This window comes from Heterodontus francisci, chromosome 26 (assembly GCF_036365525.1).
Source record: "Heterodontus francisci isolate sHetFra1 chromosome 26, sHetFra1.hap1, whole genome shotgun sequence".
Taxonomy (NCBI): domain Eukaryota; kingdom Metazoa; phylum Chordata; class Chondrichthyes; order Heterodontiformes; family Heterodontidae; genus Heterodontus; species Heterodontus francisci.
Genome location: NC_090396.1, coordinates 12,777,085 through 12,792,785, shown reverse-complemented (window position 1 = coordinate 12,792,785; position 15,701 = coordinate 12,777,085). Strand labels below are relative to the sequence as shown.

General features: G+C 42.7%; 1 protein-coding gene across 1 annotated transcript in view; it reads right to left on the bottom strand.

Moving 5' to 3' along the window:
- Positions 1–15,701, bottom strand: part of tmem104 (transmembrane protein 104) — a 246,945-nt gene that overhangs the window by 131,582 nt on the left and 99,662 nt on the right. The window contains exon 7 of the mRNA XM_068057817.1: positions 7,076–7,175. Coding sequence (XP_067913918.1) covers positions 7,076–7,175 — 100 coding nt within the window. The remainder of the gene's footprint in view (positions 1–7,075; positions 7,176–15,701) is intronic.

The following is a 15,701-nucleotide window of genomic DNA, read 5'->3' as shown; positions in this document are numbered from 1 at the left end:
GTAGCAAAATCTTCCTTTACAAATGGAAGTTATGTTACAGAAGGAGATTTTAGAAGCTTGGGCCAAAAGCTTAGCTACAAGATTGAGTTTTCTGGGCCATCTTAGGAGATTGGTAGATTTTTAGATATTAAGGTAATTAAGGGAATCAGTGGATACGGGAGCAGTGCATGAAGATGCAGCTGAGGTAGATCAGCCAAGAAATTATTGAATGGCAGAGCAGTTTTGAAGGGCTGAATGGCCTACTCCTGCACCATGTTCTTATGTTAGATTTATATTGTCCCGTACCAACAGTAACTTATAATCCTAATGCATACTACAGAGTGTACTTCTACATCTACACTTAAAGCCAGTTGTGGTCTTTGCTCCTTCCAGTTTCATGCAGTAACCCCTATGCAGGGCATTTCACTGGAAATATGCAAACTGAATGCAGGGGGTTCCTTCGTCCATGAAAAATTAGAGAACCTTTCCTCCACTTTCAAATATTGTAGGACTGATCCATGATGATTAAAACAGCAATACCATTTTCTAAAAATTACAAATCTTAATCACAATAATTATAGCCCCCAGTATCTAGTGCAGTGATCAACAACTTTAATAAGAGGCATTTAAAAAAATTTAGTCAAACCGCCATCTCTTTAAAGCCACAATGCTGTTACTCAAATGCCAATAATAAAAAAAAGAGACATTTTAACATTTTAAGGGTATTTACAAAAAAGCTAATTGAATGTTACTTTCTCAAGTATAATGTTCATAAAAGTTTAAAAAACAAAGCAGCCATTTAATTATCAAGAAGGGATCGATCAAAGTCAGAAGCCACATGAGTCCTTAATGAGCTGCATGTGGTTTTGGAGCAGCAAATCGCAGAACCTGTTCTAGTGACTGAAATCAGTTAAACTCAAAGATTTTATTACTTTGGATTCTGAGGTTTTGGTTGATGTTTTGCTGAGTCATATTCCATAAATCCATAGAGTGGAAGCTGCTCATTGAAAGGCTTCTCAAGCAAGAGATGAAGAACAACTAAGGAAAAAAATTGTTACCTAAAGTGAAAACCAGACTAAATCCAAGTTAATTAGCAATATTCTAACCTAAGCCAAGGACAAAGCGACATGGGTTCAAACAAGCAGACCATAATTATCAGACGCACCAAGACTTCCTTCATCACAGAGAATGTCAGCACTTGGAAAGGACGTCTGGGCAGAATAGGGGAGGTGAAAATTTAAATCACTTAAGAATCAATTAGATGCAGCAAATAGAAAGAGGGAGTAAGTTTTGGAATGATGAATTAAGATGGACTGAATCACTTTCCTCAACTTAATCGGCATGCGATCAAATTCCATCTTGTGATGAAAACATGCAGTTCAGGACAATTTAGAGTGCGCACTAAACATTCATCCACATGAAAGATTTTGAAGACATGGGGGTGAAACCGTATGCAGGTGTGAAAACAAAGTGGGCAGTATGACATTGGTTGCTGTTATAGACTACATTTGATATTCAGTTCCAGTAGCCAACAGATTATTCTGCGTGTTGTATAAGGGTAGCAAAAGCAATCCCACCTCTTTGCGCCACCACCCAAGTCCAATTTCACCCCCCATATCTCTTTAAAATATAAAAAGCTACCTTGACCTTCTCAATACAAAAATATTAGGTAATATATAAAGCCACAAGAGCTTGGCCATCAAAATAGACAGCCTGTTAACTGGCACTTCAAAAACAGGAGCAGCAACCAAATGTCACTATATTTGCACACTGTGAATAAGCTTGTTGCTCACACCACAGAATCTCCACCATTACTACATTAGACTTTCAAAGTACCAGACGATTTTACAATTGCCTTTTGTTCTCAATTGACTTTCTTGTATTCAGCAGCAGCCAATAGACTGAGCCAAGATTTCCCCATGTTTCAGACACAGGCTCTCAGTTCAGTTCTGAAGGGGGGGGTCACTGACCTGAAATGTTAACTCTGCTTCTCTCTCCACAGATCCTGCCAGACCTGAGTATTTGCAGCATTTCTTGTTTTTATAAAAGCAAAATACTGCGGATGCTGGAAATCTGAAATAAAAACAAGAAATGCTGGAACCACTCAGCAGGTCTGGCAGCATCTGTGAAAAGAGAAGCAGAGTTAACGTTTCGGGTCAGTGACCCCCCCTTCAGAACTGAACTGAGCCTGTGTCTGAAACATGGGGAAATCTTGGCTCAGTAAGTAACAATGGGAGCACTAAGTTGCAATGGGTCATAGATTGTCAGTGGCCAAACCTTTTTAAGACCCAAGAAAGATGGGAGTATTTTCCAAATGATGAGAAACCAGGAACTGTGAAGGAGCAGAAAAAGGAGAACGATCACTAAAGCTAGAGGATAGGTTTAAAAAAAGCAATTAAAAAGGCTAATTGAATTATGGTCTTTATCTCAAGGGGTCTGGAATATAAAGGGAAGGAAGTTATGCTTCAGGTGTTTACAGTCTTGGTCTGACTCCATCTAGAGTACTGTACTTATTTCTTGGTTTTGGAGAGGGTACAATGCACAGTCACCTGAATGAGACTGGGGCTTAGAGGAGTAAATTATGAGGACAGGCTACATAAACTTGGCTTGTATTCCTTTGGGTATAGAGAATTGAGGACTGAGCTAATCAAGGTGTTAAAATGTTAGAAGAATTTAATTGGGTAGATAAAGTATTTTCTCTGGTGCAGGAAACAAGAACAAGGGGACATAATCTTAGAATTCAAGCAACGGCACCTAGAAGAAAAATCAGGAAACATTTCTTCACACGAGGTAATAGAAATTTGGAGCTTGCTCCTGTTCCATTGCCCCCAAAAAGGCTGTAGATGCTGGGAGCAAGATAGATTTTTGTTTGGTAAGGGTATCAAGGGATATGGAGCAATGGTAGGAAAATGCGTAATGTAGAGATCAGCCATGATCCAACTGAATGGGAGAGCAGGCTTAAGGTGCTGAATGGCCTACTCACATTCCTAAGATAGAGACAAGATAATCAAAGTAGTTTGTTCAAAATCCAAACGACACCATTAACATTGCAACAGACAGCTGATAACACAAACCTTTTCCAGTTTAATTTCACGAACACTCCCAACTCCATTTCAATGTGTGTGGCTAAAGATAAATAAGTTACTGTAACTACCTCAGAGACAGCTGCAGTAGCACTTCCTATTAAACATAAATGTCCATATATTATGTAATGTTTAAAATTCCATTTGTACAGATCACAGAATTTATTCTTGAACGACCATTCTTTTAAGCAGCTTTTAAAAAACTGGCTGGAGGGGATGTATTAGTAAAACCACAAGATGAAGTACTTCCATTTACTTTTGAAACATGAACAGATGCAGCCCTCAGTACAATTTATACAGCAAGTCCTCTTGATGTTCCATCATGTGACAAAGGTGTGTACAATGGAAGGCTGAGTACAGTCAGCTGTTTTAAGTGCTCCACCACTGGCTGCCATACCACCAACTACCAAAGTCTTAAATTCTGGAATTCCCTCCCTACACCTCTCTCTCTCTTTAAAAGACTCCTTAAAACCTACCTCTGATCAAGCCTTTGGATATCTGCCCTAACATCTCGGTGAGGCTCAGTACCTAATTTTGTTTAACATTCCTGTGAAGCCCCTCGACACGTTTTACTTTGTTCAAGGCACTACATAAACAGTAGGGTAGTGCTTATATTACTGCACTAGTAATCCACAGGCCTGGACTAATAATTTGGAGACATTAGTTCAAATCCCACCACGGCAGGGGGGAATTTAGAATCATAGAAAGTTCACAGCACAGAAAGAGGCCACAGGGCCCAGCGTGTCTGCACCAGCCAAAAAAAATGCCACCTAGTCTAATCCCACTTTCTAGCCACTCTGAATAACTACCCTTTACTCCCACTTCCGGTCTTGAAGCCAACCAGCAATCCATGCTGCCATTTGTCCCTCGACTCTGCATTCCCTAACCTTATTCATTAGTCTATTATGGGGCACCTTATCAAACGCCTTTTGAAAATAGATTAATTACAGCTACTGCATTAGTATTGTCTTTTCTGTTAACCTCACAAAATTCAATAAGGCTGGTCAAGCAAGAGGCCAAATGGCCTCCTTCTGTGCGGCATCATTCTATGATGCTAATTTCATAGAAATTTACAGCCCAGAAACAGGCCTGTCAACCCAACAGGTCTATGCTGGTGTTCATGATCCATACAAGCCTCTTCCCACCCACTTCTTCAAACCCTAACTATATACCCTCTATTCCCTTCTCTCGAGTATGCATCTAGCTTCCTCTTCAACGTATCTAAAGTATTCACTCCAAATACTTGATGTGGTATTGTGTTTCACATTCTCTCCACAATCTGACTAAAAATGCTCCTCCTGAATTCCTCATTGTATTTATTAATGACCCTCTTCTATTGATAGCCCCTAGTTTTGGCCTCCCCCACTAGTGGGACGATCTCTGCACATACACAATTAAATCACGTCATAATCTTGAAGACCTCTACTAGGGTCGGAGCCTTCTCTTTTCCAGAGAAAGGAACCTCAGCCCAGTCATTCCTGCAAGTTAACTGGTTTCCTTTCTCAAGAAGCTGTGGTTCCATTGGGCTAATGAAACTGCTAAAACTCCCTTACTTTGTCACCTTAGCAATAATTTTGCTTTTGCATATAGCTGCTGTACAACCAAGTGAAACCTTTAACTATAAATTTGTTTTTGATTCTGTAACATTCAACACCAGCTAAGTTTCCTAATTTGAAATAAACCCCTGTTAAAAAGTTAACATTTACTCAGTTGTTTTCATTTTGTTGGACTAGCTAATGTCCTTGCCTCAGGAACTGTGGTTACAGTTCCCTGAAACTCAGGAGCCAGTATGCAATGGCAGGTCTTTAGATACAGCCCCTCATGATAAGCATAACCTTCATGGTGAAACTGAGCATTGCTGTAATGTCAGCCTCAATGTCAAGCTTTAGTGTTCACTACTTCATAAATGAATCATACTTCCCTGTTTAGTAACCAAAGGCTACAATTTCAACCAAACGCAGACAGTACAACATAGTAGACATCAGGGCCATCTGATTAACTCTTTAACATGAGGATTGTTTGGATCTGGGAAAGACAGGAGGGAATATTTTCTTAATTATGAGACTAGGAGCTGTAGAGAAGCAAAGGGATTTGAGTATTCATGTGCACAAATCACTAAAGACCAGTGGACTGGTACAAAAAGGTTTACCAAATGTCAGCCTTTGTCTCAGTGATGGAATACAAAAAAGTGAGTAAGTGATGCTTCAGTTAGCCAGAGCCTTGGTCAGACCCCATCGAATGTACCGCGTCAAGGCTTGGGCACAGAACATTGGGAAAGGTCTACTGGCCTTAGAGGCAATGCAATGCAAATTGGCCAAAGAATACCACAGCTTAAAGGGTTAAATTACGACGACAGGTTTCAAAAACTTGTATTCTCTTGGCTTTAGATATTTGAGGGGTAATGTAAAATGATAAAGGGACTCAACAGGGAAGATTCAGTAAAACTACTCCCTCTGGTGGAGCATCATTTTGAAATTAGAGACTAACAGTTTAGGAGTGATCTCAAGAAGGACTTTGCCCACACAAAGGCTAGTGGAAATCTGTAACTCAGGCTGTGGAAGCAGAGTCAATTGAAATACTGAAGACTTGGATCAGATCAGAAGATTTTTATTAGTAAGGGTATCAAGGCATATGGAATAAAGGTGGGTAAACAGACTTGAGGTACCAATCAGCCATGATCTGATACAATAGTGGAACAGGATCCAGGGGTGAATGACTCCTCTGGCTCCAACACTCATGATCCAAATCTCCAGATACACAGGGAAATCAGGAGTTAAACTTCAGCCAGGCTGTGAAAAATGCAGAAAACGCTGGAAAAACACAACTAGTCTTCCCTCTTCCCAGTGCTAATAGGTAGAAGCAATAATCAAAGCTGAAACTAAACCTGGTTTCGTCTCTATCCACTTCCCACAGCCTCTCCCATCCAACGGATAAGAGCACAATCTCATGGGAACGCCATCAATTCCACATTGCCCTTCAAATCACACACTATCCTGTCTGGAACAGATATGGTCATTCCTACATTAGTGCTGTCTTAATATCCTGGAATTCAATCCCTAACACCATCCTGGGAGCACGATCAGCACAAGGATTGTGTTGGTTCTGGGAGACGGTCCATGGCCAACTTCTCAGGGCAGCTTAGAACGGGCATTAAATGGGTTCATTCCCAGTGACACTCACATCCTGAGACCAAATAAAGAAAATCCTCACTCACCTGCTTTCTCCACCATTCTCTTCATCTTTGGCTCAGATTTGCTGCATTTTCCCTCATGTTTCCTGCTTATCCTTCACTGTGATTTTTCCGAGATTCCCTATTTTTCACCCTCTTGGTTTCCCAATCTTTCATTTTTTTGTTCAGATTCTCTATTTCCATATTACCCATCTTCCAGCAGTTTCCCCCTTAATTCACAGCTTTTTTAGCTCATTCCATTTTTGACTCTCATTATTTTTCTGAATTACATTCCCTATTACCCCCCTCAAATTCCCTATTTTTGTGCATTCCTTACTTTTCCCTCACAATCCCTATACTTTGTTTACATTCCCTTTCATCAAATTGCCAATTTTCACATTACACTTCCATTTCCCAAGTCTCTCACTTTGTTTTTACCCTCACATTCTCTGTTCCACTCGCATTTCAGTTTTTTCCTTTAATTCCTCCCTCAAATTCCCAGTCAGTTTACTCCCAGCTCCGTCCCACTGAAATAGTACTTTTCCCCTCACATTGAATGTTTGTGATGTTCTAGTAAATCCTCACAATCCCCCTTTTCCCCCTCAATCCCCATATTTCACTGATGCCCTTCCCACTGACTGTTAATCCTGCCCCACCCCTCTCCTGTCAGATGTTTTTCTGACCTTACCCTCTCCTCCTGCCGTCATCCAGATGTTTTCAGCTTTGGCAATACATTTTGCTGTTGTCATTAAAGAGTTAATCTGATGGGAGGCATGAAATGAAATCTGCGAGATCACTTGTTTGATTTGAAAGTTGCTGCCAGTGTCGTAGTTTGCTCACTCACCAGAAAGATCCTGTAGGCATCGATGTGTCTAACTGATCCCCAGCACGGGTCTGTATCATTGTGCTTTACTTTGCTGTCGGCACTGCATGACAGATTACCACTAAGGGAAAAGGGAGACAGTGAATTTTTGTCCCATCATTAGCATAAAATATAGTTTGGGGCCAAAAACAGCCTCAGCTTTGTCAAAACCATTTTGTTTTTATCCAAAACACAGGAGCAACATTCAAATACAATATTATCCACATGAGTTGTGAAACAGCCCCATCTGCCTGAAATTTGTACTGAAGGTCACTGTGTTCAGTGTCACATTGCATCCTCTCCACAAAGCATTTTAATAAAATTGTCAAACTTTTTGAACAATGCAACTAATTTGCAACAAAGTCATAATCAGTTTAAAATTAGTAAATTCAGCCTGCATTCTGCTATGGTATAAAGTGACAATTCTATTTAGACAATGTTGCTGCAATGATTTATATAAGAATGTGCAAAAACTGGAATGTTCCCAGCCCTAACTACATCAGTGAGTGTGTTATGGGCAGTAACCAGGAACTACCTGACACAGGCAAGCGTGTAAGACAACAGTAATCTGGGTCCTGGAGTTGGGAAACTCTGAAACCAACTAGGAGCCACTCTACAAAATTGAAACCAAATCAGATACTTCCTACCTCATATCTAGCTGGGGATGGAAACAGGATGAGGCTCGTTCTGCCATTGAGTTAGACCATACCTGACCTGTATCAACTCCATCTACCCACCTTGGTTCTGTATCCCTAACCACACTTACATAACAAAAATCATCAAACTCAGTTTTGAAATTTTCATTTGACACCCAGCCTCAACACCCCTTTTTGATTTTGGTGGGGGTGGGGGGGGGGGGGGTGGGGGGGGTGAAATGAAAGACTTTCAGGTTTTCACAACCCTTTGTGTGAAGAATAGCTTCCTGACGTCTTTCCCATATGGGAAAGACACAGCCATCCATAATGAATACAAGAACATTTTGCTGAAGTTTAAAATCATGCTCGTGTCAGATGATTGATCTAAAGCAATTCAGAACTTCATTAATGAAAGCCGATGGTTATGGAGTAAACATCTCAAGAGAGAACATGCAAGGGGTGCTTCCCCTCACAGTATCTCTCCAAGGTGATGCGTTACGCGTCAGCCATGTTTTCAATGTGGTGGAATAGTTTACTCCAACCAAGCATGGAGGATTCTGGGAACGTAGGATAATTTTGCCACTGCACCCTAGAAGGAAGTTCTCCTTAAGAGTCAAAGAAACACAAATAAAATTCAGACATTAAGAAAAAGGGGGTTAATGTTTTCACAACTCCCATTTAAAAAGGCAGAAGTTTCTCATTCAAGGCGGGAACTTTGATTGAAATGAAGGCCAGTTTTAATCCCAGGGTGTAAATTGCTGGGGAAGTAGCTCAATGCCTTCCCACTACTTCAAAACTCATGTGTTAGATGACACTACACAAGTTTGGTGATGGTTTCATATGATATTCCACCTAATTGTTTTAAAAGTCTGAAAGGTAACTATTTTCAATCTGAACCCAACTTCACAGTAAAATCATAACAAACCAAAATCTTTTCCAGGCTAAATAGGTGAAAGTCGCAATGTTATGCTTATCCACTGTAAAATACAATTAGTGCTGTGCACGTTATATACAATTTGGATCAAAAGGGGCCACTGCTGGGTCAAGTTTGCAACATCCAGTGTTGAAGCATGGATCAGCAATTGACCTCTCTCTGAAGTCAATCTACAACAGTGAAAGCCTGAAATAGGCTTTGAAACAGAAGTCTTGCTTTCCTGTCATTGAGGGAGGCGAAGGGCTTATAGACCAAGGCCCGAATACATACAGCCAGATAGAAAGAAGATTATAGAGTCATAGAGCACAGAAACAGGCATTTCGGCCCATTGTGTCCACGCCAGCCATATAATCCCATTTTCCAGCACTTGGCCCATAGCCTTGTATGGTCGAGAAATTCTAGATGTATGAATGGAGTTTAAATTTCACTACTGCCATGGTGGGATTTGAACCCATGTCCCCAGAAATTTAGTCTCTTTCTACCTATATCCATGACTCTTCCGACGCCCAAAGTCATTTTGACAAATTTCCAGTTTCCTGGCACTACCCATTGTCTCAGCCTGTTCCTGACCCACTGAACTTTCTTCTGACCATATTGAAATCAACCTTCCCCCAATTCAGTACCTTTATTTCCAGTCCATCTTTGTCCTTTTCCACAATTACCTTAAATCTTAGAGCTATGGTCACTATCCACAAAATGCTCCCCCACTGATAGTTCTACCACGTGTCTGGCTTCATTCCCCAAGATTAGGTCCAGTACCGCCCCTTCTCTTGTAGGACTTTCTACGTTCTGGCTCTCCTGGTTGCACTTTAAGAATTCCGCCCCCTTTAAGCCTTTTGCACTATGTTAGTATTGGGGAAGTTGAAATCCCCTATTATCCTATTTTTACACCTCTCTGATATTTGCCTACATATCTGCTCCTCCAACTGTCCCTGAACTGTTTGGAGGCATGTAGTACACTCCCAGCAGTGATTGTTCCCTTTCTGTTTTTAAGTTCTATGGCCTCTTTGAGGAACCTTCTAAGACAGCATTCCTCCTTACTGCAGTAATTGACTCCTTGATCAATAGTGCAATGCTACCTCCTCTTTTACCCCCTTCCATCACACCTGAAGATTCTATACCCTGAAATATTGATCTGCCAGTCCTACCCGTCCCTCAACCATGTGTCTGTGATAGCAATAATCATATTCCTATGTGTTAATCAAAGCCCTCAACACATCTGCCTTACTTGCAAGACTCCTTGCGTTAAAGTAGATGCAATCCAGCCTTGCATTATTCACTTGTGCCTTAACATAGAAACTAGAAAACAGGAGATGGCCATTCAGCCCTTCGAGCCTGCTCCACCATTCATTATAATCATGGCTGATCATCCAACACAGTAACCTGTTCCCGCTTATCACCCATATCCTTTGATCCCTTTCACCCCAAGAGCCATATCTAACTCCTTCTTGAAAACATACAATGTTTTGACCTCAACTGCTTTCTGTGGTAGTGAATTCCACAGGCTCACCATTCTCTGGATGAAGAAAGTTCTCCTCATTTCAGTCCTTCGACTATGACCCCTGGTTCTGGACTCCCCCACCATCAGAAACATCCTTCCTGCATCTTACCTGTCAAGTCCTGGTAGAATTTTACAGGTTTCTATGAGATCCCCCCTCACTCTTCTGAACTCCAGTGAATATAATCCTAACCCACTCAATCTCTCCTCATATGTCAGTCTCGTCATCCCAGGAATCAATCTGGTAAACCTTCGCTGCACTCCCTCTGTAGCAAGAACATCCTTCCTCAGATAAGGAGACCAAAACTGCACACAATATTCCAGGTGTGGCCTCACCAAGGCCCTGTATAATTGCAGCAAGACATCCCTGCTCCTGTACTCGAATCCTCTCGCTATGAAGGCCAACATACCATTTGCCTTTTTTACCACCTGTTGCACCTGCATGCTTACCTTCAGTGACTGGTGTACGAGAACACCCAGGTCTCATTGCATATTCCCCTCTCTCAGTTTATAGCCTATCAGATAATAATCTGCCTTCCTGTTTTTGCTACCAAAGTGGATAACCTCACATTTGTCCACATTATACTGCATCTGCCATGCATTTGCCCACTCACTCAACTTGTCCAAATCACCCTGAAGCCTCTCTGCATCCTCCTCACAACTCACCCAGCCACCCAGTTTTGTGTCATCTGCAAATTTGGAGATATTGCATTTAGTTCCCTCACCTAAATCATTAATATATATTGTGAATAGCTGGGGTCCTAGCACCGATCCCTGCAGTATCCCACTAGTTACTGCCTGCCATTCGGAAAAAGACACATTTATTCCTACTGTTTCCTGTCTGCCAACCAATTTTCCACCCATCACAATACACTACCCCCAATCTCATGCGCTCTAATTTTACACGCTAATCTCTTATGTGGGACTTTGTCGAAAGCCTTCTGAAAGTCCAAATAAACCACATCCACTGGCTCCCCCTCATCAACTCTACTAGTTACATCCTCGAAGAATTCTAGTAGATTTGTCACGCATGATTTCCCTTTCGTAAATCCATGCTGACTCTGGCCGATTCTACCACTGTTCTCTAAGTGCTCTGCTATAAAATCTTTGATAATGGACTCTGGAATTTTCCCCAATACCGACGTCAGGCTGACTGGTCTATAAATTCCCCGTTTTCTCTCTAACTCCCTTTTTAAATAGTGGGGTTACATTAGCTACCCTCCAATCTGTAGGAACTGTTCCAGAGTCCATAGAATCTTGGAAGATGACTACCAATGCATCCAACTATTTCTCGGGCCACTTAAGTATTCTGGGATGTAAATTATCAGGCCCTGGGAATTTATCGGCCTTCAATCCCATCAATTTCCCCAACACCATTTCTCTACTCATACTGATTTCCTTCAGTTCCCCTCTCACTGAACCCTGCGTTCCCCAACATTTCTGGTATGATATTTGTGTCCTCCTTTGTGAAGGCAGAACCAAAGTATGCATTTAGTTGGTCAGCAATTTCTTTGTTCCCCATAATAAATTCCCTTGTTTCTGACTAAGGGATCTACATTTGTCTTCATCAATCTTTTTCTCTTCACATACCTACAGAAACTTTTACAGTCAGTTTTTACGTTCCCCGCAAGCTTAGTCTCGTACTCTATTTTCCCCTTCTTAATCAATCCCTTGGTCCTCCTTTGCTGAATTCTAAACTGCTCCCAATCCTCAGGTCTGTTGTTTTTTCTGGCGAATTTATATGTCTCTTCCTTGGATCTAATGCTATCTCTAATTTCCCTTGTAGGCAATGGTTTGGCTACCTTTCCAGTTTTACTTTTGCGCCAGACAGGAATAAACAATTATTGCAGTCCATCCATGCGCTCTTGGAATGTTTGCCATTGCCTATCCACCGTCATCCCTTTAAGTAAGGTTTCCCAATCCATCATAGCCAACTCGCGCCTCATACCTTCATTGTTTCCTTCATTAAGATTCAGGACCCTAGTCTCAGAATCAACTATGTCAGAATTCATCATCTTGATCTTGAAGAATTCTATCATATTATGGTCACGCATCCCCAAGGGATCTCGCACAACTAGATTGTCAATTATTCCTCTCTCATTACACAATACCCAGTCCAGGATGACCTGGTCTCTAGTTAGTTCCTCAGCATATTGGTCCAGAAAACCATCCCTTATACACTCCATGAATTCCTCCTCTACGGTATTGTGACTAACTTGATTTGCCCAATCTATATGCAGATTAATGTCACCCATAACTACAGACGTTCCTTTATCACATGCATCTCTAATTTCCTGTTTAAATGCCATTCCCTACGTCACCACTACAGTTTGGGGGTCTACATACAACCCCCACTAATGTTTTTTGCCCCTTAGTGTTTCCCAGCTCTACCCATACAGATTCCACATCGTCAGAGCCAATATCTTTCCTCAGTATTGCGTTAATTTCCTCTTTCACCAGCAATGCAACTCCAGCGCCTTTTACTTTTTGTCTGTCCTTCCTAAATACCCCTGGATGTTAATTTCTCATCCCTGGTCACCCTGCAGCCATGTCTCCGTAATCCCGACCATATTATACCTGTTTACATCTATTTGCGCGACTAATTCATCCACTTTATTGCGAATGCTCCACGCGTTAAGGCACAAAGCCTTAAGGCTTGTCTTTTTAACATTACTTGTCCCCTTTTCACTATTTTTCACTGTGGCCCTGTTTGATTCTGGCCCTTGATTTCTCTGCCTATCACATTTCTTATTCCCCTTGCTGTCTTTTGTTCTCGTCTTTGTTCCCCACCTCCTCTGACTCCTTGCAAAGGTTCCCATCCCCCTGCCATTTTAGTTTAAACTCTCCCCAACCACTCTAGCAAATACTCCCCCTAGGACATCAGTCCCAGTCCTGCCCAGGTGTAACCCGTCCAGTTTGTATTGGTCCCACCTCCCCCAGAACCGGTCCCAATGCCCCAGGAATCTAAAACCCTCCCCCTCACACCATGTCCTGAGATCACTACCTTTTGAGGTCATACTTTTCAACTTACTTCCTAGCTCCCTATATTCTGCTTTTAGGACCTCATCCTTTTTTTTTTAAACCCACGTCATTTGTACCAATGTGTGCCACGACCACTGGCTGTTCACCCTCCTCCTTCAGAATGTCCTGTAACCGCTCTGAGACATCCTTTACCCTAGCACCAGGGAGGCAACATACCATCCTGGAGTCTCGTTTGCGGTCACAGAAACGCCCATCTCTTCCCCTTACAACTGAATCCCCTATAACTTTTGCATCCCCACACTTTTTACTCCTCCCCTGTGCAGCAGAGCCAACTGTGATGCAACAAATTGGGCTGTTGCTGCTTTCCTTTGAGAGGCCATTCCCCCCCAACAGCATCGAAAGCAGTATGCGTGTTTTGCAGGGCAATAGCCACAGGAGATTCCTGCATTGCCTGCCTAGTCGTCTTGCTCTGCCTGGTGGTCACCCATTCCCTTCCTGCCTGCGGAGTCTGAGCCTGCAGCATGACCACCTCTCTATACGTGCTATCCACGATACTCTCCACCTCGCGGATGCTCCACAGTGTCCCCAGCCACCGCTCCAGCTCTGAAACCCAGGCTTCCAGGAGCTGCAGCTGGAGACACTTCCTGCACACATGCTGGTCCCGGGCACTGGAACGGTTCCCGACTTCCCACATAGAGCACGAGGAGCACACCACAGAATTGACCTCTCTCGTCCTGACTTAACCCTTTAAATTAAACCTTTTGGAAGATGTTACTATCAAATAATATCAATTACTCTTGGGCCCTTCGTCCCTGGTCCTCATTACTACAGAAATCCCTAAAAAACACTACTTACTATATATGAAAGTGAACTGTAGATCTTTTTTACCTTAGTTACTGAGCCAGCTATTTAGAGTTATTACTCACCAATCACCTTGCAGCTTTCCTGTGATGTCACTGTTCATGTTTTTTTCAAACATCCAGGCGCGCCTGGACTGTGTCTGCGTTTATCCTCTCCTCGTTCGGTGATTCTCCCCGCAGGTCCACTCGGCTCCCAGAAGGCAACCGGCCTATATTTGCTCTGCCTTCCAGACTAACTCAGTTTCTCTTCTATATTTGGCTGTGCATCACACCCTACTATACTTCTAATCTATATCCCATCCCCCTGCCAAATTAGTTTAAACCCCACCCCCCAACACCACTCGCAAACCTCCCTGCAAGGATGCTGGCCCCGTTCTGGTTCAACCCGTCCGACTTGTCCCACCTTCGCCAGAAACAGACGCAGTGATCCAGGAAACTAAAACCCTCCCTCCTGCACCATCTCTTCAGCCACACATTCATCTGCTCTATTCTCCTATTTCTATACTCACTAGCATGTGGCACAGGGAGTAATCCAGAGATTACAACCTTTGAGGCCCTGCTTTTTAATCTAGCTACCTAGCTCCCTAAATTCTTGTTGCGGGACCTCATTCCTCTTTCTACCTACGTCATTTGTACCAATGTGAACCATGACCTCTGACTGTTCACCCTCCCCCTTCAGAATGTCCTGCAGCAGCTCAGTGACATCCTTGATCCTAGCACCAGGGAGGCAACATACCATCCTGGAGTCATGTTTGCGGCCATAAAAATGCCTATCTGTACCCTTTACGATAGAATCCCCCATCACTATAGCTCTCTCTTTTTCCTCCCCTCCTGTGCAGCTGAGCCATCCATGGTGCCATAGACTTGCTGCATTCCCCCAAGAAGCTATCTTCCTCAACAGTATCCAAAGCGCAAAATCTGTTAGAGCGGGAGATGTACCCAGGGGGCTCCTGCACTAACTGCCTAGTTTTTCTTCTGACTGGTGGTCGGGTCACCCATTCCCTTTCTACCTGAGCAGTCTTGACCTGCAGTCTGACCACCTCCCTTTAAGTGCTATCCACGATGATCTCAGCCTCGCAGATGCTCCAGTGTTCCCATCCGTCGCTCCAGATCCGAAACGCGGATTTCGAGTAGTTGCAGCTGGAGACACTTCCCACACATGCATTCGCCCTGGACACTGGAATTGTCCCTGACTTCCCACATTGCATAGGATGAGCACTCCACGCTGTGCCAGTTAGTTTAAGGCTGCTGCTAACTTGAGTTTAACCCATTACAGGGAGAACAATGGCATAACTTATTTTCCATCTGGTACAAGGAACATGAATAAATGCCTCACTGAAAACTGTATTTAAGAACGTAGTATCCCATTCACATAAGGTGTTTATTGTTATGGTTGCGAGGACACTATTGTTTAACTGAATTATGAGCTGTAAAGGAGTTCTGCAGACTGTAAGGGGCTCAAGTTCCACTTACAAGAGTGACTAGTAATATAGATCTCAACAGACATCTATGACAGACTTGTAAATCTGCAATAGTAAGCTACTTCTGATCTAGCCCCTAGGTGGTTTAAGTCAGCCTTCTCTTTGCGCTCTCTCAGCCCTGGTGATGATGGCACTCACATGAAAGGCAATCACCAGGGCTTTTTCACAAATTCTCTTTAAAAGTCACCATCAAGCACCTCGTGGTGTAGGCCACACCA